The sequence below is a fragment of the Crinia signifera genome, chromosome 6 (assembly GCF_055691185.1).
Source record: "Crinia signifera chromosome 6, ASM5569118v1, whole genome shotgun sequence".
NCBI classification, from domain to species: Eukaryota; Metazoa; Chordata; class Amphibia; order Anura; family Myobatrachidae; genus Crinia; species Crinia signifera.
In genome coordinates, this window is record NC_139222.1 from 138,863,216 (window position 1) to 138,890,438 (window position 27,223).

General features: G+C 44.3%; 2 protein-coding genes across 3 annotated transcripts in view; one reads left to right on the forward strand and one right to left on the reverse strand.

Annotated features, from left to right (window-relative positions):
* LOC146008261 (all-trans-retinol 13,14-reductase-like) overlaps positions 1-22,359 on the forward strand; it is a 35,219-nt gene extending 12,860 nt beyond the window's left edge. Inside the window, exons 5-11 of the mRNA XM_083147369.1 lie at positions 4,378-4,572; positions 4,731-4,850; positions 8,389-8,527; positions 10,173-10,282; positions 12,428-12,594; positions 14,784-14,943; positions 21,428-22,359. Coding sequence (XP_083003495.1) covers positions 4,378-4,572; positions 4,731-4,850; positions 8,389-8,527; positions 10,173-10,282; positions 12,428-12,594; positions 14,784-14,943; positions 21,428-21,573 — 1,037 coding nt within the window. The 3' untranslated portion in view covers positions 21,574-22,359. The remainder of the gene's footprint in view (positions 1-4,377; positions 4,573-4,730; positions 4,851-8,388; positions 8,528-10,172; positions 10,283-12,427; positions 12,595-14,783; positions 14,944-21,427) is intronic.
* Positions 22,221-27,223, reverse strand: part of LOC146008262 (uncharacterized) — a 28,102-nt gene continuing 23,099 nt past the window's right edge. For both annotated transcript variants that reach the window (XM_083147372.1, XM_083147371.1), the window contains 2 exons: positions 25,272-25,419; positions 22,221-24,498 (listed from right to left, as the gene is read on the reverse strand). In XM_083147372.1, the coding sequence (XP_083003498.1) occupies positions 24,391-24,498; positions 25,272-25,419 (256 nt within the window). In that variant the 3' untranslated portion in view covers positions 22,221-24,390. The remainder of the gene's footprint in view (positions 24,499-25,271; positions 25,420-27,223) is intronic.

A 27,223-nucleotide genomic window follows, 5' to 3' on the forward strand; every position in this document is an offset into this window, starting at 1 on the left:
GCTTCTAGAGCTGTACAGTACTGTAAAAGTGCAGCTGTAGGGTACAAAATGCATCCCTTTGAAAATGGTTGTGACTGTTTTCTCTTCGTGGAAAGGACCGAGATGTGACGGGAGGCGAGGGCGGAAGTTGTTAGTTGGCCTTACAGAGTTTTTTATTTATTTTGTCTGTAATTTAGGTTGGTGTAGGTTTTTTTCAGCTGCAGTAGACCCTAGCAGGCTCACTTCACTTGCCACGCTTTGGGCCCGGTGTCTGGCTTCACTTGCTACAGGTTTGTATTACCCCTATAGTTAGATGTGGACCCAGTAGATGATGGGAAAGGTCCTCCCAGGGAAGCAGATCTAGCTGATACCCTTTTAAAAGTATAGGATGAAACCTGTTTGCCCAGGCAGAGGTGAAAATTAACTTTGTACTTTCACAAATGAACCATAGCATTTGTAGCACTTACTGTAACTGTTCACTATGATAACAATCATCATGGCATCTCCAATGCAGGTCATATACTGTAGAGGGGTCTGTTTTGAGGCCCGGATCTTCTTCTTCTGACAGATTTCTCTTTTTCTGCTGTGTGATTTCACGTGGCACCCTGAGTAATCTAACTGCTAGTACCGTGTTTCCCCGATAATAAGACACTGTCTTATTTTTTTTTCTTGAACAAAAAACACCATAGGGCTTATTTTAGGGGTAGGGCTTATTTTAATGAACATTGACAGCAAATGTCAAGAAACATGCCCCCAGTCCTCCTTAATAAACATGCCCCCAGTCCTCCATTATATCGGCAAACATGCCCCCAGTCCTCCATTATATCGATAAACATGCCCCCAGTCCTCCTTACAGTAATAAACATGTCCCCAGTCCTCCGTGATAAAGGTAAACATACCCCAGTACTCCTTTAAGTCTCAATAATGTCCAGCTCTTCTTTGCTGTGACACAGCTCCGTCCTGCAACCGCGTTATGTGCGCGGTGACGTACCGCACCGCAATGCATCCATGGGAATAGAAGCGGCTTCAGAAGAAGCCTGTGCTTTTACCTACACAACGGAGGTGAGGGGGGTTAGGGGTGGTGAGTGGGGGATCAGGGGGGTTTGGCAGGTGTAGAATCTATTGTCTGAACGCCAGATAATGAAATTTTACTAGGGCTTATTTTTGGGGTAGGGCTTATTTAGGACCAGTGTCCAAAATCAAGGGTAGGGCTTATTTTCGGGGTAGGTCTTATTATCGGGGAAACACGGTAGTTTTACATCCATCTCTGACTTAGACCCTGTATTTGTATTTGACATTATACTTCCGGTGGGGGCCGGGGATGGTTGCATACAAGTGGAGCTCCATTCTACCATCCACAGAGCTCCCCATCCTCGGCCCCTAGAGAAGCGTGGTGGAGGGTGGTGAGGGGAAGGAAGCTGGAGAACAGAGCATCCTGCCGTAGGACGCGGTTCCATATCTGTACTGTTTTTTACTTGTTACCTATCTGGCTGGTGCAATCACCAAGTGGCTCCACTGAATGGCTGCCTGGGTGCTGTGCAGCTCAGTAATTATATGATCCCATTATCCATGTCCCTCATCAGGATATGTCTAGTGCATATCTGTACATGTGATATATATCTGTACTGTCACTGTACTTGTTCCTATCCTGGCTGTTACACAGCAATCCAAATCTAATTCCTAGTATATGCAAGTACAGTATATCTGGCCAATAAAGCTGATTCTGATTCCATAAAGGTACCTACTGTGCTTTGTGTACCTTGGAGATAGAAGGTGGATTCGGTGGCTTAGGAAGAATGGCCCTATGCAAAACTTAAGGGGCCACTAAAGTTTGTTACAAACCTGTTGCATTCTACTTTCACCCTAGGCTATTGTCGTGTTCATTCCAGTCCTCTTAGACCTATCTCAGTGTACATCTCCTAAGAATTAGCCCATGGTTATCCATTAACTCTCTTCAATTTGTTTATCGAAGTGCTGATTAAATGTCTGATAAACCAATTAATGCTGACACCAGAAATGGACATATTAACTATGTACTTTCAAAGTACACTAAAGAGTGTCCTTGCAAGTAGGGATAGATAGGAGTACAGTTTGTCGTGACAATATTTATTTATTTATTTACACTTTCTTATATAGCGCAGCAGATACCGTTGCACTTTACAATTGTAGACAGTGATAAAACAAACTGGGTAACAACAGACAGACATGGAGGTAGGAGGGCCCTGCTGCAAGCTTACAATCTATAGGGATATAGGAGGGAAACACAAGGACAGGCACCAGTAATAGCATAGCAGTCACACCAAGTTACAAGTCCAGAAGAAAAGCTATATAATACATAAGTGCCTCAGAGGGTTATGCGTTTAGAATTAAATATGATAGGCTTGCCTGTAGAGGTGAGTTTTTAGGGAATGCTTGAAAGTTTGTAGGCTAGTGGAGAGTCTTATTGTGTGGAAGTTCATTATATAAGATGGGAGCAGCCTGATGAAAGTCCTGTAATAGTGAATGGGAGCTAGTGATCCATGCAGAAGAGAGATGCAGATCTGATGCAGATCTTGTGCAGAGGAGAGTGGTCGAGATGGGAGATATTTTGTGATAAGTAAAGCGATAAATGCTGGTGTAGCATGGTTAAAAGCTTTAAATACGAGTAGAAGTATTTTATATTAAATACAGTTAAATACAGGCAACCAATGGAGGGACTGGTAGAGCGGATCAGCAGACGATGAGCGTCTTGCTAGGAAGATCAGCCCAGCAGCAGTATTTAAAATGGATTGCAGTGGCGAGAGTCTGTTCTTGGGAAGACCAGTTAGGAGACTATTGCAATAGCCCATGCAGGATATAATAAGTGCAGTGATAAGAGAATTAGTAGTGTCTTGTCATATTTTGGATATCTTTTTTAGATGCATGTAACATGGGGCCTTATTCTAGTTCACTCTTAGAGGCAAATTCCTACTCCAATGGACAAAACCATGTGCACTGCAGGTGGGGCAGATATAACATGTGCAGAGAGAGATAGATTTGGGTGGGGTTTTCTTCAAAGTGAGATCTATATTGCAGTGGAAAAATAAAGCAGCCAGTATTTTCCCTGCACAGAAACAAACCTGTTACATCTGCCCCCCTGCAGTGCATATGGTTTTGTCCATCTGAGAAGGAATTTGCCTCTAAGAGTGAACTAGAATAAGGCCCATGATTTGAAGACAAATTGAATGTTGGGAACAAAGGACAGTTCAGAGTCGAGGATTTCCCCCTAGACTACGTTCTTGTGGGGTAGGGTAGATTGATGAGTTGTCAACAGTTTTGGAGATATCAGGATGGTAACTATTCTTGGCTGGTGGGAATATAATTAATTCTGTTTTGGAAATATTGATTTTGAGGTGGCGAGAACACATCCAAGATAAAATGGCAGAGAGGCATTCAGAGACTCGGCCGAAAACCACTGGTGACAACTCTGGGGTTGATAGATAGATTTGAGTATTGTACGCATACAAGTGATACTGAAATCTGAAAGAGCTGATTAGTTTGCCAAGAGAGGAAGTATAGATTGAGAAAAGAAGAGGACCTAAAATTGAGCTTGCAGAACTCCAACTGACAGAGGTAGTGAAGAGGAGGTGGAGTCAGAGAAGCGAACACTGAAAGAGCAATCAGATAGCTAAGATGAGGACCAGGAAAGGGCTGTATCATTAAGACCTAGAAAGTGTAGTGTTATGAGAAGAGTGTGATCAAGTGTCAAACACAGATCTAGAAGAATGAGTAGTGAGTAATGGCCTTTAGACTTCGCAAAAATTCTAAAGTGAGACATTACAGGAAAACAATATTAATATGTAAAATGTAATTTCTTATTTTCTTTAAATTAACACTAACTAAAATACAGGATGAAATTCACATTAGTTAATAAAGTTTTCTTGGTAATGGTTTGTTTGCTATTTAGTTACAGCTCTTACCTATAAATATCCCAATGTAGCCTTCACTGTTAGCGAGTGTTCTCACAGTGAGATTTAGCTTGAGATTCAATTGGGATCGAATTGAATGGCAAGCAAAAGCATTCGATTTGGACTATATAGTACAGATCTGTACTATATTGTCTTGCCTGCACAGTCTGTTTTTCTATTCTATTTCAATGCTGCGGGACCGCAAATCAGGATCAAATGCGGCTGAAAAGTGTTCGATATCCATTTGATTTGATTTTGCTTATACCTGTATAAGCAAAAATGAATACAAAAATAGACCAGATTGAACAGTGTGTACAGAGCATTAGATTCAACAAGTATCTCAAGAAAGAAAGTAAATGAATGTGCAGGACTGGGACTGTGACAGCATTTGCGTACATCGCTAAGTCAAGCCAACTTTCTCTAAAAGCTGAGTGTCCTGTTCTATCCTAATCCTCATTGCTTTCCTTTCCAGGTGTGCCTCCAAGTGATTCAAGCTTCATGATCAATGCCCTTCTTCTCCATCACTACAAAAGAGGGGCTTGGTACCCTCGGGGAGGGAGCAGCGAAATTGCCTTTCATATGATTCCCATTATTGAGCGTGCTGGAGGAAGAGTACTTGTGCGGGCCCCTGTTACACGGCTCCTGCTAAGCAACGGAAGAGCTACAGGTAAGACATACTGTAAAATATGAGTTGGATAAAAGGATGAAGGAAGAAATAGAAACAGTAATGGTAATATATGGCACATCACAGGAATCTACACAATTTAGGTCTTTGGGAGTTAATGATATATCTCTTATTGATACTGTATTTTTCTTTCTATCTAGGGGTGGCACTACAGAAAAAAGATACAGAAATATGTATTTATGCTCCAGTGGTCATATCGGATGCTGGTATCTTCAATACCTATGAGCGACTTTTGCCTCCAGACATTAGATTAGCACCAGGTTAGCAACAAAATGCAAGATGAATATCTTATACCACAGATATTTGTAACAGAGGGCCTGATTCACAGATGGATGCAGAAGAGATTGGGGCTGTATTATTGGTGGCAGCAGATCTGAACGGTATGCCTATTTTGTAGATAACATGGGTCATAGGACACACAGCCATAAGGTTGCTAAGAATGTCCAGGTACTGAGACAGGTTCAGCATGCCACTAAACCGTCTGTGACAAGGACGCGTTTCCCTGTTGCCGCCAGCTTCTGGCTGTTGCTTACCCCTCATTGAGACTGAAGTCACAGCAGCATTGTGGGACACATGTGCACTGTGACTCTGACTCCTGCTCCTGGTATCCTGCAAAAAGTGGATGCCATACGTATCTCTGCCTTCTGGCAGGTACCAAATCAATAAGAGAGAGAGCAAAGGTCAGTTGCACTGGGAAATGACATAATAAGTGTGTTTACCAATAGGACCCTCCTAGTGATAAGTATAGTTTCTGTAACTATTACTTGTAATTATTGAGGGTGTGCTACATCAGGCATGGAATTTCACAGGAAAAGAAGACAGGAAGAATGCCTTTTGTGGGTGCACCTAAGAAGAATTAAACTCATAATACATAACTTTTAATAAATCCACATATAAAATATCTGCGAAATATAAAACCAAAACATACAACAATCATACAAAATAAAAAGGGGAGGACATTCCCCTGACTCAGTGTGACCCCCTGATCACCACAACCCCAATGTATTAATAGGTGCTATAGATAACAATAAAGGAGTGGGTATTCTCCTAAGATAGCGGTAATATTGGTCAAAAAAATTTATATATATATCTGTCTCACTTCTAGGGAGATAGTGAGTCAAATGAGGGTAAGGCACGCACTTGTTGAGGACAATCCTCTGATAGTGCTGCCCTCAACCTAAATGTCCACTAATGTTCACAGGTGCTTAAAGGGCTGGTGAACCCAATCCTAGAGGTATATAAGCACACATACGCCTTTTTTACTGGTAAGTAATGAAGGAGTAAATATTCTCCTATATATGGCGTAATAGCAATAGTATCTGTGAACCGAATACTGTCTCATGCAGTGAGAAGGTAATTAGTGAGAGAGGGTGAGGCACGCACCTATTGAGGACAATCCTCTAATAGTGCTGCCCTCAGCCCAGGTAACCGCTACCGCTCACAAGTGCTGCCGGCTGGTGAACCAAATTTGAGGTGTGCAGGAATGCACTTGCCTCGTTCACTCAGCTCGTTCTGACCGCGCTGAGTCTGGCGCCAGACTAGCGTGTCAGTCGTCGGGCAGGACCGCTCTCAGTTTGTTCGCAGCAATACAGATTAGTGTTTCAACATTATAAGTGGGGAGGGGAAGAGGGGGTTTTAAAACACACTCAGTGTGTTTTAAAACCCCCTCTTCCCCTCCCCACTTATAATGTTGAAATTTTAATCTGTATTGCTGCGAACAAACTGAGAGCGGTCCTGCCCGACGACTGACACGCTAGTCTGGCGCCAGACTCAGCGCGGTCAGAACGAGCTGAGTGAACGAGGCAAGTGCATTCCTGCACACCTCAAATTTGGTTCACCAGCCGGCAGCACTTGTGAGCGGTAGCGGTTACCTGGGCTGAGGGCAGCACTATTAGAGGATTGTCCTCAATAGGTGCGTGCCTCACCCTCTCTCACTAATTACCTTCTCACTGCATGAGACAGTATTCGGTTCACAGATACTATTGCTATTACGCCATATATAGGAGAATATTTACTCCTTCATTACTTACCAGTAAAAAAGGCGTATGTGTGCTTATATACCTCTAGGATTGGGTTCACCAGCCCTTTAAGCACCTGTGAACATTAGTGGACATTTAGGTTGAGGGCAGCACTATCAGAGGATTGTCCTCAACAAGTGCGTGCCTTACCCTCATTTGACTCACTATCTCCCTAGAAGTGAGACAGATATATATATAAATTTTTTGACCAATATTACCGCTATCTTAGGAGAATACCCACTCCTTTATTGTTATCTATAGCACCTATTAATACATTGGGGTTGTGGTGATCAGGGGGTCACACTGAGTCAGGGGAATGTCCTCCCCTTTTTATTTTGTATGATTGTTGTATGTTTTGGTTTTATATTTCGCAGATATTTTATATGTGGATTTATTAAAAGTTATGTATTATGAGTTTAATTCTTCTTAGGTGCACCCACAAAAGGCATTCTTCCTGTCTTCTTTTCCCAGGTACCAAATCATGTCATGCTCTTGTGGCTGAGTATTAGATTAGTACAAGAAAGGAGCTGCAGATAGATGTCCAAAGTCAGGCCGGGGGCCAATTGCTGTTATTTCAAGCGGCCCGCAGCCTCCAGCTGGAAGTGGACAGAGCATCAGATGTGGGAAGCACAGCACAGGACACTAAAGGTGGGGCCCCGGCATGCGCGCCTTTACCTTTCTGTCTGCTGCGGTGAGGAGGTGCCGGCCGCCACAGTCAGATGTGTTTGGCGTCCTATCCCTGCTGCTGCAATCGTATATCACCCTACTCCACAATCACAGTGACAGCAGTGTTTGGAGAGCGGGTGCAGCAAGGGGGAAGCTTGCTCCCGTAACATGCAGAGTGGAGGAGGGCAGCAGTGGGAGCCCAAGCATCTCCTGTCCTTGCAGTGCCTGCTTTGCATCTCCTTCCTCTGGCTCACACAAGGGGCTGGGAAACATACAGAGAAGGGAGGGGGCAGAGTGGGGGACATACAGTGAAGGAGGGTCAGGCTGGGGGACACACAGTGAATGGAGGCAGTGATGGCCATTCAGACAAGGGAGAACAGAGGCATGCTGGGGGACATACAGTGAATGGGGGCAGAGTGAGGTACATAGTGAATGGGGGTCATACAGTGAATGGGAGTCATACAGTGAAGGAGGGTCAGGCTTGGGGACATACAATGAATGGAGAAACTGATGGACATTAATTGAAGGGGGCAGGCAGGGGGACAGAGTGAATGGGTGCAGAGTGGGAAACATACAATGGGGAACATACAGTGAAGGAGGGGCAAACTGGGGGACATACAGTGAATGGGGGCTGGCTGGGGGAAATACAGTGAAGGGGCAGGCTGGGGGACATAGAGTGAATGGGGGAAGAGTGGGGGACCATTCTGATGTGATTAATGATTTAAAGAATGTCAGGCTGAATGGTCGGCCCCCACACATTTACGCTTCACCAAATCTGGCCCTCGTCTCAAAAAGTGTGGACACCCCTGACCTACACTAAAGCTTCAGGTCCTGATACAGAGGTGCAAGAAATGTTGATGTTGGTTACAATTACAAATGGTATCCCAATAGTTACAGCTCTGAGATGCAGAATGATTTGGCCACTAAATAACACACTTGTTCTTCTGATAAGTCTTTGGAACACACTACTAGCGGGCTGTTAGAGTCAAGAATGAGAAATGCTGCTTTATATTGTATATTCACCCAAATTAGGGCTACTGAGATGATTACTTTGCTTAGTGTACAAAAGTAACAACTGCCTTCTTTGCCATTATTATCTCTTCTCTCTCAATAGAAGTGGAGTCTCTCCTGTCCAGCTTACAATATGGGATGGGATGTTTTCTAGTCTTTGTTGGTCTACAAGGGACAAGTGATGAGTTGGGACTTAAATCCACCAATCTCTGGATCTACCAGAAGAGTGATCTCAATAACCTGTGAGTATTGTGGAAAATGATTATAACATCAAATCTTCCCAATTCTCATGTAGCTGCAGACTAAACCCAAAGGAACCATATCAAATGACCAACATAACATCTTTTTTTCTTAAGCAGATTGTTAATAGCTTAGTTATAAAGGTATGGAATACCCCAAATCCACTTATTTAAATGTCAGACATACTGTGATTACTAATTCTTTTGAAAGGTCCAGGAGAGGCATGAATTTGATTTGGCTCTCCTGGCTTTCCAACAGAATTGACCCGTCTACCAGTGCATGCAACTTCCTGACTGAAATGGACAGTTGGGAGGTTGGATGAAGCAATACTCAATGAATTGCATTACCCTATGCCTACAGTATTGAGAAGGACTGCCACTCCAGCACTCTCCACACCCAAGGAGGGGAGAAAGTCAGCAAGTATGGTCTAGGCTATGCACTTTTAGGTCCTAACCGGTGTCTGAAACCACATTTGTGTGGCAAAGAAACCTTGACAATAGCTATTGGGAGAGACAGTGGAAGCAGGACATACAGAATAGACTTCAATGTAAAATAAAAAGGATCTGCTTAGGTTTTAGTTCGGTACTTGTGGAGTATCACGGCTCCCATCGTATGCCATCGTATGCCATATGTAGTGGCATACGATGGCATACGATGCGATATGATTTTTACAGATTTTTGAGCATTTTTGCTCAAAAATCGTATGCGATTGCATCGGATGCCATACGATGGCATACGATACGATGGCACCCGATTACAATTTTTTACTGATTTTTGAGCATTTTTGCTCAAAAATCGTATGCGATCGCATCGCATGCCATACGATGGCATGCGATGCGATGGCACCCGATTTTGCACTGAAATGCATCAGAATGCATTGAAATGTGTATTAAACTAGTAAAATGCCTCCAAATGCCATTTTTCATAGTGCACCACCCCCACTATCAACGTCAACCCGAAGCGTGGCGAGTGCAGCGAGCCCGCGAGGGTCGGCGGTACGCGTCCTACGACCTTTTCATACCCCCACTATCCACGTCGGCGTGGAGTTGAGAATAGAATAGTGTGGCGAGCGCAGCGAGCCACCGAGCCCGACGCTCGCCACACTATTCTATTCTCAACTCCACGCCGACGTGGATAGTGGGGGTATGAAAAGGTCGTAGGACGCGTACCGCCGCCCCTCGCGGGCTCACTGCGTTTGCCACACTTCGGGTTGACGTTGATAGTGGGGGTGGTGCACTATGAAAAATGGCATTTGGGGGCATTTCACAAGTTTAATACACATTTCAATGCATTCTGATGCATTTCAGTGCAAAATCGGGTGCGATCGCATCGCATCGCATCACATGCGATTTGATCGCATGCGATGCGATTCGATTTTTAGCATACGATCTGCATACGATGCAGGTCGTGGGAGCCGTGATACTCCACAAGTACCTTTAGTTCTTCTATTATTTTATGGTTTCTTTGTTAAACCTTCTAAGGAGGCCAAGTGGAGAAGTTCCCGGTATGAAATACTCAAATCATAGGTATCATTTTATAGAATGTACTCGATAAATAGTAATTAGGATTTTATTGATTACCAATCATACGATTAGGTGAGTGAGCTAAGGCTATCCTATTTACATTTCTTTGTTGTTCCTTATACAGGATGGAGGAATACGTTCGTTTACCTTGGGAAGAAGTCTGTGAGCACCTACCCCTAATGTTCATCACTTTCCCATCTGCTAAGGATCCTACTTACAGTCAGAGACACCCAGGTGTGAATTACCAGAATGTACACAGATTTTACACAAGTCCTTTACACACACGTGAGGAATCATATTCTCACAGCCTTTCAAATGGCTCTACAAAGATTCTGGTTAAGTTGTACATGAAAACTGTGTAGGCAGCTACTGTACATGGTGGGCTGAATGGGAACCAGTGACAACAGAGAAGTACTGTAGAAAGTACAGTAGCAACATTTTTTTCATTTAATACCATTCATTAATGAAACTAAAAAAAGATGTAATAGGACGTAAGTCTAGAAATCAGACCATGTTAAGAGATCATTGACATTATACAATAATGTATTTTGCTTTTAGGCTTGTCATTACTATTGTTTCTACCAACAAAAAATAAAAATATGCAGTGTACAATGCTTAAGGGTGGGATTCTCTAAACTAAAAATGCGGTAAGCATCCCCTGCCGGGTTACCGTGGCGGGGGGCATCGCCAGAAAAATCTGGCGATGCCCCATAGAAGCCTATGGGCTTCTAACGCGACCCCCCGCACCCACCCACCGCCGCCCCGCACCGACCTACCGCCGCCCAGCACCAACGCCCCCCTCACCTGTGTCCGGGCAGCACAGAGCTGTGCTGCCCGGACCTGTGACCTCCTCCTCCCTGCACTATGATCCTCTTCCAGGTGCAGGGAGGAGGAGAGCCCGGCGCAGCAGCAGCAGCGCCGGGTAAGGGAGGGAGGGGGAGCCACTGGGTCACCATGGGACCCGCTGACTCTCACCGCAAAGGACAGCTCTTAACGCAAGAGCTGTCCTTTGCCATAATTATAGCATATGTTAGTGCATATGCGATAATTATGTATGCGGTAGGGGGCAGTAAGGGGGCGCAGATGTTAGAGCACCCACCCTAAATTGGTAATATTTAAAATACTTAGGTGTAAATTTTATAGCTATGAACTACAGCGGGTTCCTGGTGAGTTTGCCTAATGTTTTAAAGTAGCCTTCATTCAAAAGGCAAAACCAGCGTGGTTTTTCTTTTTGTATTATTGCTACCTGTACTTTAGAACATTGGGCAGACCTGCAGATGCCTATAGTTAGCAAGCTATTACATTTACTAACAGGTTGACATGATAAGTTTCAGGTTGCCTAGATATACAGCATCCGGCACACAGGGGTGAATTTATGAAGCTTGGAGAAGTGTTATCTATCCCCATAAAGAACGTTATGAGCAAGGTGATAATGGTTCAGCCAATCAGCTACAATATGTAAATTGACAGGTAAGAGCTGATTGGCTGAACCATTATCACCTTGCTCATAACGTTCTTTATGGGGATAGATAACACTTCTCTAAGCTTCATAAATTCACCCCTCAGTCTATAATGGATTACTTGAAATGGGTGCCCCCAAAGATTCCTCAGCAAATTTGCCCAGCAACCACATATATATATAATGGAGAAGTGGCACTCGCGTTCTTTGTAGAAAAAAGAAGACAACGCTTACAATACGATATGAAGCTGCAGTAAGCGTTGTCTTCTTTTTTCTACAAAGAACGTGGGTGCCACTTCTCCATTATATATATATATATATATATATATATATATATATACATACATACATACACATATATATATATATATATATATATATATATATATATATATATATAAATCCTTACTGCAAGTTGTTGTACTGAAAACATTAGTTTCCTGGCAATAAGAAATAGGGATTGCCACTAATCATTGATGGTTAATATTTATCAATGGTTTATCACTGGCAGTCAATGGTTTTGCCATCGATGGTGCAGGTATTATGTTTTTTTGCCAATAGTAACTTCCTCAGTGATGGTTAAGCCCTGCCTCTGAACCTGATTGGCCATGGTCTACCATGCCCTTCTGCAGGGATGGCCACTCATGGTAAAACTAGTGTATCTGATCACCTATGGGTATTATAACTTGGAGGATAATCCACACATATCAAACTATTGATTACTCTGCTTTATGTACTTTGTGAATTCATAATGCTCCTGTATTGATTTTAGAATAACTAGGAAGAATACCTAAGGGAGAAGATTACACCATATGAGCAGGGCTCTCATAGTACAAAATGTGAAGCATGACTGTGTTCTAACCATTATATTTGTTTTCTGCACATGTATTTCTTTTAATTCCCTATTAACCTTTCTAAAGGCAACTCCTGTATGACTCTGCTGACGATGGCTCCTTATGACTGGTTCTGCCAGTGGAGTGGGCAGAAGCCACGGAACCGTGGTGAGGAATACCACAGCATGAAGATGAAATTAGCAGAATGTATGGTTGAAAGAGCCATACAGGAATTTCCACAACTCGAAGGCAAAGTATGAACACAAATATGAGCAAACAAACATATGAATAGCGGGGCTTAAAAATTGTGCTTTATACTGAAATATAATGTAACTCGAATCAACCAATCATATTCCAATTCTAAAACATTCCACTGCAGTTTATAGTATATAATCTAATGTCTGGTTGACTAAAAATAGATGGTGAGGGGAATTTATTTGGATCAATGTGAAAAGAATGCTAACGAGTCAAAGTTCTGGAATGTATGTACTGTATATTCCGGAGTATGGTGCATATGACATAATCGAAAAAATATGGTATGAAAATACCATTTAAAATGTTTCCAAAATCTGTCAATTGTAAAGAAAAATTGGAAATTGTTTCCATTGTATGGCTTCAACCTGCAGTCTTAGACTAGCAATTGAGTTCCTTGTTGGAGGCTGTGCATTTTAAGGGGGTAATTCAGACCTGCTCGCTTCTCTGCTTATTTGCAGCCCTGCGATCAGATAGCCTTTCCCCGCAGGAGTGAAATCCCGCCCTGTCAATTGCTGTGTGACAGGTCTGCAAAAATTTAGCAAATCCAATCTGTGCATAACCCAGGACCTACTCGGTGGCTGCGATAGAAACAGGCTGATGTCACACACCCTCCCTGAAAACGCCTAGGCACGCCTGCATTTTCCTTAACACTCACAGAAAATGGCCTGTTACCAACCGAAAACATTGGCATCATGTCAGTCAACTTAGGTACGGCCATTGTTAAAAAAAGTTGCAGGATTGTATCACAGGAGGCCTTGTGCATGCGTGCTACAAGCAGTATGCATATGCAGTCTAACGCAGGCTTCCTGTCAAACACCTTGGGAACGTCTTGCGATGAAAAAAGATGGTGAATTGTACTGCTGGATGGCCAAGCACATATGCGCTTTGATCCGAATGCATGCATAGTTGATCAATAATCGTCTGGTCTGAGATTTTGCAGCCCAGCAATCAGGTCTGAATAACCCCATAACAGAGGAGGAGGCCAGTGTGCAACCTCCTTTATCTGATGGGGGACTCCAGAGAGGTGAAGTGGGTGCAGTGTGTCAGATGCAAGGATAATTTCGAAGCTGTTGACTGCAGCCAGTACATGGTGCCACCTTTTCTAGAAATACAAAACACTCTTTACTCTATTAATAACACTGGCATATTGTTTCCAACCTGGCCTTTAAAATAGTGCTAAAAGAAAATCAATCAGACGCAACCAATTCAGAATAAGTGTTAACTCTATAGAATAAAAACAGAAATGTTCTAAAGTGCTGCTCCCAAAGAGTTACCGGCATCCTCAAATAGTAGCTGTGGTCTGATGTGTTTGCAGCATATAGCATTACGCATATGCCCAAATGTGGACTGGTGTGGTTTGTGTGCTATAAGGGGTTATTCTGCTTTGTTTGGATCCTCCGTGCACACTGCGCAGAGTGTTTGCCGGGAGCATGCATCCAAGACTGCGGGTGGGGGGTGTGGGGCGGGGGATCCACCCATGGAAATCGGCGGTGACGTGGGTGTGGAGAGCGGGCAGTTGACATCACTGGAAGTCAGCTGCCCGCACATTCCTGTCAAGTGTGCACTCAAATCAAAGTTACCAAAGAGTATGTGTGAACCTTCCACATCATTTGTTGATCAGCGATGTGGGCGTTTCCCCATAGGCTGCTTATGGATGCTTATGTTACACATCCATTCGCAGCCATGAGGGTGAACCTGGCATGCAAGGGGCAGGGGGGGGGGGGGGAGGTTCGGCGGACCTGCGAATATAACAGCCTTGCAAGTCAGCCAGATTAAGGGCCATGGTTGCCTTTTTGGGGTGATTTAGGTTGGTTTGCAAAAATAAAGTCCTTCCTTAATGGACAAAACCATGCTGCACTGCAGGTGGGGCAAATGTAACATGTGCAGAGAGAGTTACATTTGGGTGAGTTATTTTGTTTCTGTGCAGAGCAAGTACTGGCTGCTTTATTCTTACACTGCAATTTCGATTTCAGTTTGAACACACCCCACCCAAATGTAATTCTGTCTGCACATGTTACATCTGCCCAACCTGCAGTGCACATTGTTGTTTTGTCCATTAAAGAAGTAGTTTGCTTTTGAAAAACAACCTGAATTAGGCCCTTTGTCAGAAGCGCTGCCTGCTGCTGTATGCCAATTTATCCGCATCTATGTATATAGTCAATAAATATTTGTACTTTCACAAACATAGATTGAATACATGGAAGCTGCCACACCAGTGAGTAATGAATATTACCTGCGGGCACCACAAGGATCCATGTATGGGGCTGAACAGAACTGCAGCAGATACCAGTGTGAGATTATCAGCAGGATGAGATCACAGACAACAGTCCCTGGGTTATACCTAACAGGTGAGAGAAAGGTCACGCTTGTAAAGAATATATAGGTCATACATTTGGTTTATGACATAATATTAATTTTTAATTAGCAACTTAGTAAATTGCATTTATGACAAATGGGTATGTATGAGACTAAGGGGTGTCTATGAGACCGCAGGGCATGATGGGTGTGTAAAGCTGGCCATACACTACTGCAATCTCTCACAGCAGTGTATGGCCAGCTGATCCCCCATGAGCAGGTGTCCCGGATGGCAGGGTAGCATGCGATACATCGCATGCGCCCTTTCACATGTGATGGATTGCATGCAACCCCTGTTCCGTGCCACCGGAAGGAGGGTCCGAAGTCAGACCTGCATGCCGGGCCGACCTCCGTTTCAGGTCCAATGCACAGGGGACTACGCATCGGAACTGAGAGGACATCACATGCACCCAGTTTGTTCCATCGGGAACGGGTGAAATAAGGCCAAATAACGGTAGTGTATGGGGCCTTAAGAGAGGGGAAACTAATGGGTGTGTATGAGACAGGAGGCCAGCCGAGTAATGGGTGTATATGTGACAGCAGTTCCCACCTACTAAGTGGTCCCGGCCTGGAAGGTATCACATGTGGGATATTTCGAAAGTGGTGCCAACTGTGAGCCAATCATAGCTCGCGAACCAATTATGAGCAGTCATAGCGGCCACCCCATGCTTGGCTTCTAGTCCGTGTACTGGAACCAGCTTGCAGACATGCATCTGTGCACAGTGCTGACGCTCTAAGCTGGATTACCATGCAGAGTCCCAAAGGTGACAACACCCCGGCAAGAGCAGCAAAGCAGTTTGGAACTCCTGCGGGGCAAACTGTAGCTGGGATAGCAAGAACAGGGTTTTACATATAGGGTGGTGGGATCTAGTGTGTGCCCACCTCTGGAGAGCGGTTCTGTAACGCTGTTCCTGGTGAGGTAAGTTTCCAAAAGAGCTCCAGGAACGGTGTTTCTGTATGTTCTGCCTGAAAAGTAGCTCTGTGTATGAGACAGGATAATGGGTGTGTGAGACAGCAGGGAGTAATGGGTGTGTATGAGACAGGAGGGCAGAAGAGTAGTGTGTATGTATGGACAGGGGTGCAGGGGAGTAGTGGGTGTGTATGGGACAGGAAGGCAGAAGAGTAGTGGGTGTATGGGACAGGAGGGCAGAGGAGTAGTGGGTGTGTATGGGACAGGAGGGCAGAGGAGTAGTGGGTGTGTATGGGACAGGAGGGCAGAGGAGTAGTGGGTGTGTATGGGACAGGAGGGCAGAGGAGTAGTGGGTGTGCATGGGACAGGAAGGCAGGAGTAGTGGGTGTGCATGGGACAGGAAGGCAGAGAAGTAGTAGGTGTATGGGACAGGAGGGCAGAGGAGTAGTATGTGTATGGGACAGAAAGGCAAAGGAGTAGTGGGTGTGTATGTAATAGGAGGGCAGAAGAGTAGTGTGTATGTATGGACAGGAGGGCAGAGGAGTAGTGGGTGTATGAGACAGGAAGGCAGAGGAGTAGTGGGTGTATGAGACAGGAGGGCAGAGGAGTAGTGGGTGTGCATGGGACAGGAAGGCAGAGGAGTAGTGGTTGTGCATGGGACAGGAGGGCAGAGGAGTAGTGGGTGTATGAGACAGGAGGGCAGAGGAGTTGTGGGTGTGCATGGGACAGGAAGACAGAGGAGTAGTGGGTGTGTATGGGACAGGAAGGCAGAGGAGTAGTGGGTGTGTATGTGACAGGAAGGCTGGAGTAGTGGGTGTGCATGGGACAGGAAGGCAGTGGAGTAGTGGGTGTGCATGGGACAGGAAGGCAGGAGTAGTGGGTGTGCATGGGACAGGAAGGCAAAGGAGTAGTGAGTGTGCATGGGACAGGAGGGCAGATGAGTAGTGGGTGTGCATGGGACAGGAGGGCAGAGGAGTAGTGGGTGTGCATGGGACAGGAGGGCAGAGGAGTAGTGGGTGTGTATGGGACAGGAAGGCAGAGGAGTAGTGGGTGTGCATGGGACAGGAAGGAAGATGAGTAGTGGGTGTGTATGGGACAGGGGGGCAGAGGAGTAGTGGGTGTATGGGACAGGAGGGCAGAGGAGTAGTGGGTGTATGGGACAGGAGGGCAGAGGTGTAGTGGGTGTGTATGGGACAGGAAGGCAGAGAAATAGTGGGTGTGCATGGGACAGGAAGGCAGAGGAGTAGTAGGTGTATGGGACAGGAAGGCAGAGGTGTAGTGGGTTTGTATGGGACAGAAAGGCAGAGGAGTAGTGGTGTGTATGGGACGGGGGTGCAGAGGAGTAGTGGGTGAATATGAGACAGGAAGGCAGAGGAGTAGTGGTGTGTATGAGACAGGAGGGCATGACTAATGAGTGTGGGTTGGGGTTGTGTATGAGACAAGAGAGCAGGCAGCAATGGGTGTGTATGAGATAAAAGGCAGTGGAGTATAGGTATGTATGAGACAGAAGGGCATGGGAGTAATGTACATTAAAATACACCCCAAAGCAGATGTTTTGTCCATTTTCCTTACTGGGAATGAGTATAAAAGAGACAAGAAGGCAGAGCAGAAGTATTATGTATGTCAGGGTTGCCTACCCTCCCGGAATGGCCGGGAGGGTCCCGGAAATCGGTGGAATGTGGCCCCGCCCCCCTGCCTACCAGAGCTGGCTGCCCTCTCCCGTAGAGGGCAGCTGAAAAGTCGGCAAGTATGAGGTATGTATGAGACAGGAGACTTAGGCAGGGGTGTATATGAGAAAGCAGGGTGTAATGGGTGTGTGAGAGAAGTAAAACTAAAGGCTGTGAGTAGGACAGGAGAGCAGTGACAGTAATCTGTGTAAGAAACAGGTATGTAATAAGTGTGTATGAAATAGGAGGGCAGCACTAATGAATGTGCTTGAGACAGGAAAGTAATGGGTGTATATGAGACAGGAGTGTAATGAATATATATGAGGGAGGAGACTGAGGGGGAAATTTACTAAAATGGATTCGTAGAAAAAAGGTGTATTCGTAGGGAGAAATACACCTTTTTTTTACGAATTTGTATTTTCGGGATTTACAATCCCAAAAATACAACAATTCGTAGTCCTAAAGATGGAACATTCGTATTTGTAGTTACAAATACGAATGCCCTACACCATCGATAGGATACGACAGAAATCACCATTCAAAAGAATGGTGGTTTCTGATTTACTAAGCAGCCGTACTGACAATACGGCTGCTTAGTGGTGTGAAACACCCACGCAAATACGACAGGAAAATAGAACACCATTTTCCTGTTCTATTTGCGTTTTAGCCTGCACGGATCAGTCAGATCCGTGCAGGCTTCAGTGTAAAAAAATAGAAAAAATAAATAAATAAAAAAAAAAAACGGCGTGGGGTCCCCCCCACAGCTGTAACCAGCACCAGGCTGAAGGAGCCGGGGCCGGTAATTAAAAATCAGGGAGCCGGACAAATAGGGGTTCCCCGATTTTTAACAACCAGCCCCAGGCTCCAGGTCCGGGGCTGGTTCCCAAAATACGGGGGACAAAATGAGTAGGGGTCCCCCGTATTTTAAGAACCAGCCCCAGGCACAACCAGCCGGCAGGGTAATGTCACAGCCGGGGGACACTTATAATATAAGGTCCCGCGGCCAAAACATTCTCCCTACCGACCAGTCAGCCTGGCCAGGGGCCCTGGGGGAGTGGGGACCCCCCCAATGAAGGGGTCCCCCCCCTCCAGGACTTACCTGACCAGGCTGAAGCCTGGTGCTGTCCTCGATGCCCCTGGGCGGTGGGCATCGAGCTGATAAATGTTGTAAAAAATAGATAAACCATTGTTTTTTACTGTGGCACTACAAGTGCCAGCAAGCCTCCCCAGCAAGCTGGGACTTGGAGAACCACAAGTCCCAGCCTGCTGGGCATTAAAGGGCCCGCTGGCACTTGTAGTTCTACAGTTAAAAAAATAGTGCACAAAACACACTGACACACTTTTAAAATAAAACTTTATTACACACAAAGCCCTTACATACTGATACTTACCTATCTTCTCTCCGTAGGTAGCCCTGATGTCCTGTGTCGGCGTCTTCTGGTCCTGTGTCGTCTTCTTCCTCCATGTCGACGTCGCTGTCGGCGATGGTGTCCCCGTCCGGATCCGACGAAATCCATTTGGGAAGCTGTGGAAGGAAACCATACTCACCTGTCCCAGCGCGACGTAGTCCAGGTAAGGGTCTTTGCAAAAAAATAAACCGAAAACCCCGAAACCAAACCGGACTGACGGAGACGCACGTGTGTTTATTTACATCGTGCGGCTCCGCCTCCCGAATGCCGCTATTGGCCGCCTTGCGGCCTAGCGGCTCCTGATTGGCCGCTAGGCCGCAAGGCGGCCAATAGCGGCATTCGGGAGGCGGAGCCGCACGATGTAAACACCGTGCGTCTCCGTCGTGTCCGGTTTGGTTTCGGGGTTTTCGGTTTATTTTTTTGCAAAGACCCTTACCTGGACTACGTCGCGCTGGGACAGGTGAGTATGGTTTCCTTCCACAGCTTCCCAAATGGATTTCGTCGGATCCGGACGGGGACACCATCGCCGACAGCGACGTCGACATGGAGGAAGAAGACGACACAGGACCAGAAGACGCCGACACAGGACATCAGGGCTACCTACGGAGAGAAGATAGGTAAGTATCAGTATGTAAGGGCTTTGTGTGTAATAAAGTTTTATTTTAAAAGTGTGTCAGTGTGTTTTGTGCACTATTTTTTTAACTGTAGAACTACAAGTGCCAGCGGGCCCTTTAATGCCCAGCAGGCTGGGACTTGTGGTTCTCCAAGTCCCAGCTTGCTGGGGAGGCTTGCTGGCACTTGTAGTGCCACAGTAAAAAACAATGGTTTATCTATTTTTTACAACATTTATCAGCTCGATGCCCACCGCCCAGGGGCATCGAGGACAGCACCAGGCTTCAGCCTGGTCAGGTAAGTCCTGGAGGGGGGGGACCCCTTCATTGGGGGGGTCCCCACTCCCCCAGGGCCCCTGGCCAGGCTGACTGGTCGGTAGGGAGAATGTTTTGGCCGCGGGACCTTATATTATAAGTGTCCCCCGGCTGTGACATTACCCTGCCGGCTGGTTGTGCCTGTGGCTGGTTCTTAAAATACGGGGGACCCCTACTCATTTTGTCCCCCGTATTTTGGGAACCAGCCCCGGACCTGGAGCCTGGGGCTGGTTGTTAAAAATCGGGGAACCCCTATTTGTCGGGCTCCCTGATTTTTAATTACCGGCCCCGGCTCCTTCAGCCTGGTGCTGGTTACGGCTGTGGGGGGGACCCCACGCCGTTTTTTTTTTAATTTATTTATTTTTCTATTTTTTTTTACACCTTGCAGCCTGCACGGATCTGACTTGATCCGTGCAGACTGCTAGAAATAATTCGTATTAGCGGCCGTATATACGGCCGCTAATACGAATCATTACACCATCGGAGGGTTACAAAGCAGTCGTATCTGACTGCTTTGTAACTGATCCTCCGGAACACGACTTTGCATACGACTTAAACAGTCGTATGCAGTCGTAGGGAAACAACCAATACGAAAAACTAGGTTTTTCATATTGGTAAATTTCCCCCTGAGTGTCAAGGTGGTAATAGGTGTGTATAAAACAGGAAGGCTGGGGAGTAACGAGTCTCTATTATAATGACCCCTAGTCTTATGCTGACCACACATCAGACCAACTTTCCTCCAACCATCCAATTAGTTGGTTGGTTGGACTGAAAATCTGTGACTGTACTCTGGAAAATGGCAATAAGCAATTTGCTCACAATCTCAGGAGAATAGACAAAAACATTAAGTGAAATTGTTTAAATCAAATAGGTCCAACTACAGTACATTGTCTGAGTGACAGTTGTTGTCCATTTTCCGATTTGGGAAACAAATGACTTAATTACAAATTACATTTGCTCCCATCCAGTACAAGGTTTTTATTCCATCCAACCAACTAGTTGGATGGTTGGAGGAAAGTTGGTCTGATGTGTGGCCAGCATTAGTGCAGACATTTTTGTCTTTTTCCCTTATTGGAATAGAGAGTAAAGTGTATGTATGATACAGGAGAGTAATAAATGTGTATGAGACTGAATAGTAATGGGAGTGTATGAGACAAAAGGGTAGTAGAGTATGGGTGTATATGAGCAAGAGAGTAATGATTGTTAATTGTTCTTTGATTGCTGGAACTTTTTGTGCTGCTGATACCTAGTAGTGCAGGAGATTCCTAGACTTCACATGTCAGCAGTAACTTTAGGGTTCCATTCCCATAGTCTCTGGCAGCAGTGCCACCTGTGTATCCATTGTGTATCGACTGTCTAATCTGACTGTCCCAGATGTCACCTGACAAGGATCAGGTGTTGTTTGCGGTGAGGTTCAAAAGCATAGCTTCAAGACTATTTACAGAAGGCTGATGATAAAGCCATTCGAAAACAGTGGAGTGGAATTTTATCTGTACATAAATCCAAACTGCAGCTGGCATGAGAGTCACAAGTAAACTGTAGAAATATTCTGTTTGTTGTTACAGGACAGGATGTGTTCAGTAGTGGTATAGCAGGAGCTGTACACGGAGGATTGCTGTGCGCTTCAGCTGTTCTTAATAGAATCCTGTATGTGGACCTACTTATGCTCAAAAAGAGGCTCAAACAACGGATGGGCAAGAGATACTCCTAGATGAATCAATAGCATCTATTAACCAAAAGTCCTTTCTTGTGTATGAGCTCATAGCACCTCCAAATCATATACTTCCTTTTGTTAAATATTGATAATCCATATGTGAAAACATATTTTTGTGTATATGCATTACTGTATGTATGGGAATTGCTTCAGAGCTAAATCACTCTATGCAGAGAAATGCAGCAAGTAAAGGTCGATTTGCTGGAACCCTGTATATTTACATAATGTATCCCAATGTCTGCACACAGAACACCTGACTGATATATTGTACCATTATACCCGGCCCTCCTTTGCACTGGTACATGTGCCGTGTTCATCGCCACTTTATATACTGTCACGTGAGCGGCACACGTCAATGATAAACTTGATTCACTCAATTTGTTATTTCTCAGCTCCCATTTGGGATAGGCCAATGGTTATATACCTAAACTTTCATCGAGAACCGCATAAAGTATTAGTAAAAATTGCACAAAAATTTGACCTGCACTTTGAAATTAAAGAATTCATACAGACAGACCGACGTGCTTCAGGGACTTTCTTTTATATGTATGGATATAAAATGTAGAACATTATTTACAAAATTAACAAGAATTGCAAAGGGCAACTGAAATTGTCAGTAATTGTAATAAATACATATTTTCAAAAAGGGTTCAAAACATTGTTGTATTTTTACCGTAGAAATGTGGTTATCATATATTGCCATGTTGTTCCTAAAATGTTTCATCTTCGTAATTTATTAATGTTTATTAGATTTTAAATGATATAGAAAATGATTGATATAATTGACTACAATAAATTGGTATTAGAGAACAGAGATAGGATAGTGGTGCTGGACTTTTTTATATGGTTCTATGGGAAATAAATGATTTCCTGCAGCAATCTCGAGCAAGTGTTCAGGTTACCATGTTAATAAATGGAGTTTCAATTGAGAGATTGTATACACACATATATATTTCATACAGACACGCATCCAAACTCTCAATCCCTACATCTCACACATTTGCAATAAACAAATAAAACAGAAGCTGAGATTGCACCTGGTCCATGTATATCTAATATAAATATTTCACTGTTACCTTAAGATAAAAAGCCTTTCCCTCTATATCCATCTCTACTTATATTACTCTACATAAACTCTCATATCTCACCCAACAACTCTTCATATTACTCTGTGTAACATCCGCCATTAATGCCTTTAATTATTTCATATAATATATCTCTTTTTTGGCCATATGCTTCAAAGGTGATAAAATGGAGAATGATAAACAGCCAGCCAATCAGCTCCTACCTCATGTCACAGGCTATGTTTGAAAACTGTTAGGTAGGAGCTGATTGGCTGGCTGTTTATAATTCTCCATTGCATCACTTTTGAAGCTTAGTGCATCTGGCTCTATAACATCTACTATTACTCCACATAACCTCTTCTTTAAAGATTATGGGGGATATTCAATCTCCCACTGCCATTCCCGACAGGGGAAATGGTGGCGGGGCCCTATTCAATGCTGTTTTCCTCAACAGCATTGAACAGGGGATCTTGGCAGAACGAGCCCAACTTCACAAGCAGTCAGGCTCGTTTTGCCAAGAACGTCTGGGATAGATGAGCTCCCGGCCGCAGCTCATCGATTCCCGGAAGCTCCTCATGGACATTGAATCCTGCCTGCGAAATGAGCACCAAGCAGGCCGAGAACGGGACATGGTCACGGCTGTCGGGCCAGCCCGAGACAGTCATGACCCGACATTGAATACCCCCCTATAATTCAGTCATCTATGATCTCCATATAATCTCTCCACAAAATAATTCCTCATTTTAGGCTATAAAACTGCTCATTCTAAATACGTATTATTCCATATAATATTTTGCTCAAAATCTTCCTTTGTTTCTTAAAAAACTCTCCTTATAAATGTCTCCCTTTTCTCCATATAACATCTTGTTATATCCCCTTCCATTACTCCATATAACAACTCCCTACAGCTTCTCCTATTACTCTATATAACCTATTCCTTAATGTCCTTTTATTACTCCAGATAACATCTCGCTATAATTTTTCCTATTACTCTATTTACAGGGAATACATACATATGACTGGTGGACAGGATACCAGTAAACAGAAGACCGACATTGGCATCCCGATAGAGAAAATCTATAATTTAACTTCTCACTGTCAACCCCCCTCCCCTCAACTCTTCTTCCCTGCAGCCTACTAATCCTCCCTGCCTACAGCCTAACCCTGATCACCACTAAGACCATAACCATAAACCACCCCTTAGTGCCTAAATCTCACCCTTACGATCAGGATAGTGGCAGTCAGGAGTGTTTGTACTGTATCTCCAGCCAGTCATTAAGTATCTGCACAAGAGTATTCCAGCACCGGTCTGGTTGCGAATCAGGATTTTAGTGTCATTTTCACTGCCGCCATCTGGACTGCCGGGGATCTAAGGGCATCCCATATATGGTCATTTCTTTGGCTTGTTATCACCCATTGTACTTTTACTCCATACAACTTCTCTTCCCAAATTGTCCTATTACTCCATATAAGATCTCCACCATATTACCTCTCCCTTCCATCTTTCTCTTAATACTTTTCCCTATCAGTTCTCCTATTATTACTACAAAGGATAACCATCTGTAATTATTCTAATGACTGCAAATAACCATGGCTAACAATCCCAGCCATAGCTTCATGCAGTTTATCCCCTCATTATAACTGCTCCTACAGCACCATGTAACACCTCCATATGCCACTCCTTTTGCTCTGAATGACAACGTCTTTGAGTGACCACAAGTAGACGAACTTCTGTCCAGTGACTTTATCATCAACTCTGATCTCCCATAAAAGGAGGGGCTGGGCTTGTCTGTACCACACTGCTATAAGATGGCGGACTGGCTGTGCTTGGAGGGTAAAGGAAAGGCTTGGCTGTAACCTGTGAGAAGTGACAAAAGTAGAGTTCTAGTATTAATACATAAAGATCATTGACTTTTACTTAAAATCATTTTTTAAAAATACAACATGTACTGTAGCATATGCCTAACATTCTTTATAACAGGCAAACCTCTGACAGTAAAAATACAGATACAGTGGTTATGCATGTATTAGCAACACTAACTCATATATGCACCTAGGTAAGTATGACCTTCTTAGGGGGCCGAAAGGCACTAGTTCCACAGCAACCATTACTTCTGCTTTAGATGCCGAGCAGAAAGCCACAATATGTAATGTGATATGTAGTGGCCACCCATGGCAGGCACACCTATCTGCAGAACAATTGTGTATCTCCCATTGGGCGCCCATTACTTACACGCAATCAAAAACAAATTATTTCCTGTTTAATCTTTTAATCTGCTCTTTCCCCTACACTTAGGATATGATTTATTCACATGCTTATTGCAACAACCACTAAATGGTATTCCATTTGTCCCAATTTCACTTAAATTATCACAGCAGCGACGCTCCTCCATTTTCACAAAAAAACGGCCATCGCCACCACTTCCCCATCCCAAAATGGCATCAGTCTGATGCAGTCCCCACTTCCTATGTTGCAGAACCCCTACATGTTCATAAGGGATTCTGCACGTGTAAAGTACTGAACATCTGCACTTTGCAGCATGCACCATAGCTAGGTTCAGATGTGAATGAGGTCTTGTATGCAGAACTAGCACAAAGTTAGTAACCGTGATAGACACTGCTCTACCTTACCTCATTATACGGCGGAGGTGCACTCATGTCCGTGAAAGGAGTCTCTCGTGGTGATGGTGGTGATCGCTGTCGGAAGCGGCAGACATTATTACAGATCCCACACAGACACAGAACTGTGAACACTATTAACATACAAATAAACAGGGGCCTGCAGAAAAAAAAAAAGAAAACTTTTTTATTGTATATCTAGTTTTTCAGGCAAAAACCTGCAGGATTAAAAAAACAACAAAAAAAAAACAACAACCATATATTTGTATAATAATATAAATGGTTAATTTGTGCACTTATAAATTATTAATAAGTAGTGAAATTTAAGATGCATAGAAATACAAAAAAAAGTTGGTTTGGTCTACAAACACCACTTTACATTAAACACCTGCAACTCATATCTGCAATAGTAAAACCACCTATCTCATGCATTCAACACCATCATATACAGTATATACCGCCCCAGAAGTTCTCTTTTCGTAACTATATGTGAGCATAACCTGATTTGTCCTGTTTGCAGGGCTTGCAGATGCAGTTACCTTAGAGACATGAAGGTAACTGCATCTGCAGCTTGTTAGTGAAAGCTAAGAACCAAATGCTTATTCAAAGACACAAAGGTCAAGTTAAATAATTTACAGTTGGTACCAGAAATGTACTAAATTGTATTTTTATTTAATCATTTATGATTTAAGGATCATCCACACACTTATACAGGTGATTTACTGTACAGGACATTTATACAGATTATGCCTAAAGAATAATTTCAACTAAAGATCAATGTCAAGTTCTTATTTTATGGATTCACATTTGACTGATTTGGTTTTGGAAACGGATTCATAATGGTCATGAAAATGGATCGGGCATGCATACCAGGTATAAAATGGTATGAGTTCTGTGCATGGACAGAAATGAGTTATATGCAGGAAACGATATACATCTACATTTACTATACACTCTAATTTAAAAGGGCGGAAACCTGTAGCTCTTCAGCTATCAAGGAAGTACGACAAATTAATACTTATCATTCAACATCAGCTGGAAACTCCCATGATTCATGGTTCTAGAGAATATTATTTGTCATGCATGGTAAGCACATATGTATTCATACAAAACACAAGTATAATGAAAGCAAACTTCTGTTTTTGAGGCATGCCCAGCACTCCCTGTGCAGAAGGGCAGTCCTCCGGTTTCCCTCTCTGTATGGCATCTATTCAGTAATCACTGATTGCTCTGCTGGGCACCAGTCCCCCAACTCCCCCCCCCCCCCCCCCCCCCCCGCCTCTGTGGGATGGTGACCAGTGCCATCTTAACATATGGACTCAATTGGAAGCTGCCAAAGGGCCCCCAATTAAAGGGGCCTTTGAGCTGGCGCAGATTGAGTTGTGGGCATCTGCCTCCTGAGAGTCAGTAGAAAATGCTGCCTAGTCACACACACAAACAGAGTGGCCAGGCAGCATTCTCTTCTTGCTTCCCAGCCACCAGCCACACAATGAATGCTGATTGGTGGATGGCTGGAGCTATCCACCAATCAGTTGCTGACAGCCATTCACTCTATGGAGGCAAGTGAGAGACATGGCATGGGATCACAGGAGGAGTGTCTTATTTTTGTTGTTGATTTTTTTTTTCCTGTGAACAGGTGTGGATGGGCCCCAAATGCATTGGTTTGTCGCGGAAGTACAATACTGTTAAGACAGCCCTGACTGCAACCCCGGGTGGGACAGTGTCCAATTAGTGCGACTGTCCAGGACAGCGGGACAGTGTCCAATTAGCAGGACTGTCCAGATTACTTCTCTCCTGCTGAAATTGGGACCTGCCACCCCGGTAGTCTCCGGCTGGGGTGCATACACTGTGGCGATCCCTCGCCTGTGATCACCACTGTGCATGCACCACAGCTGGAGATTACTGAAGGGGTGGCAGGTCCAGATATCAGCAGGAGATAAGTTGGATTCTAGGTGGAATAAAAA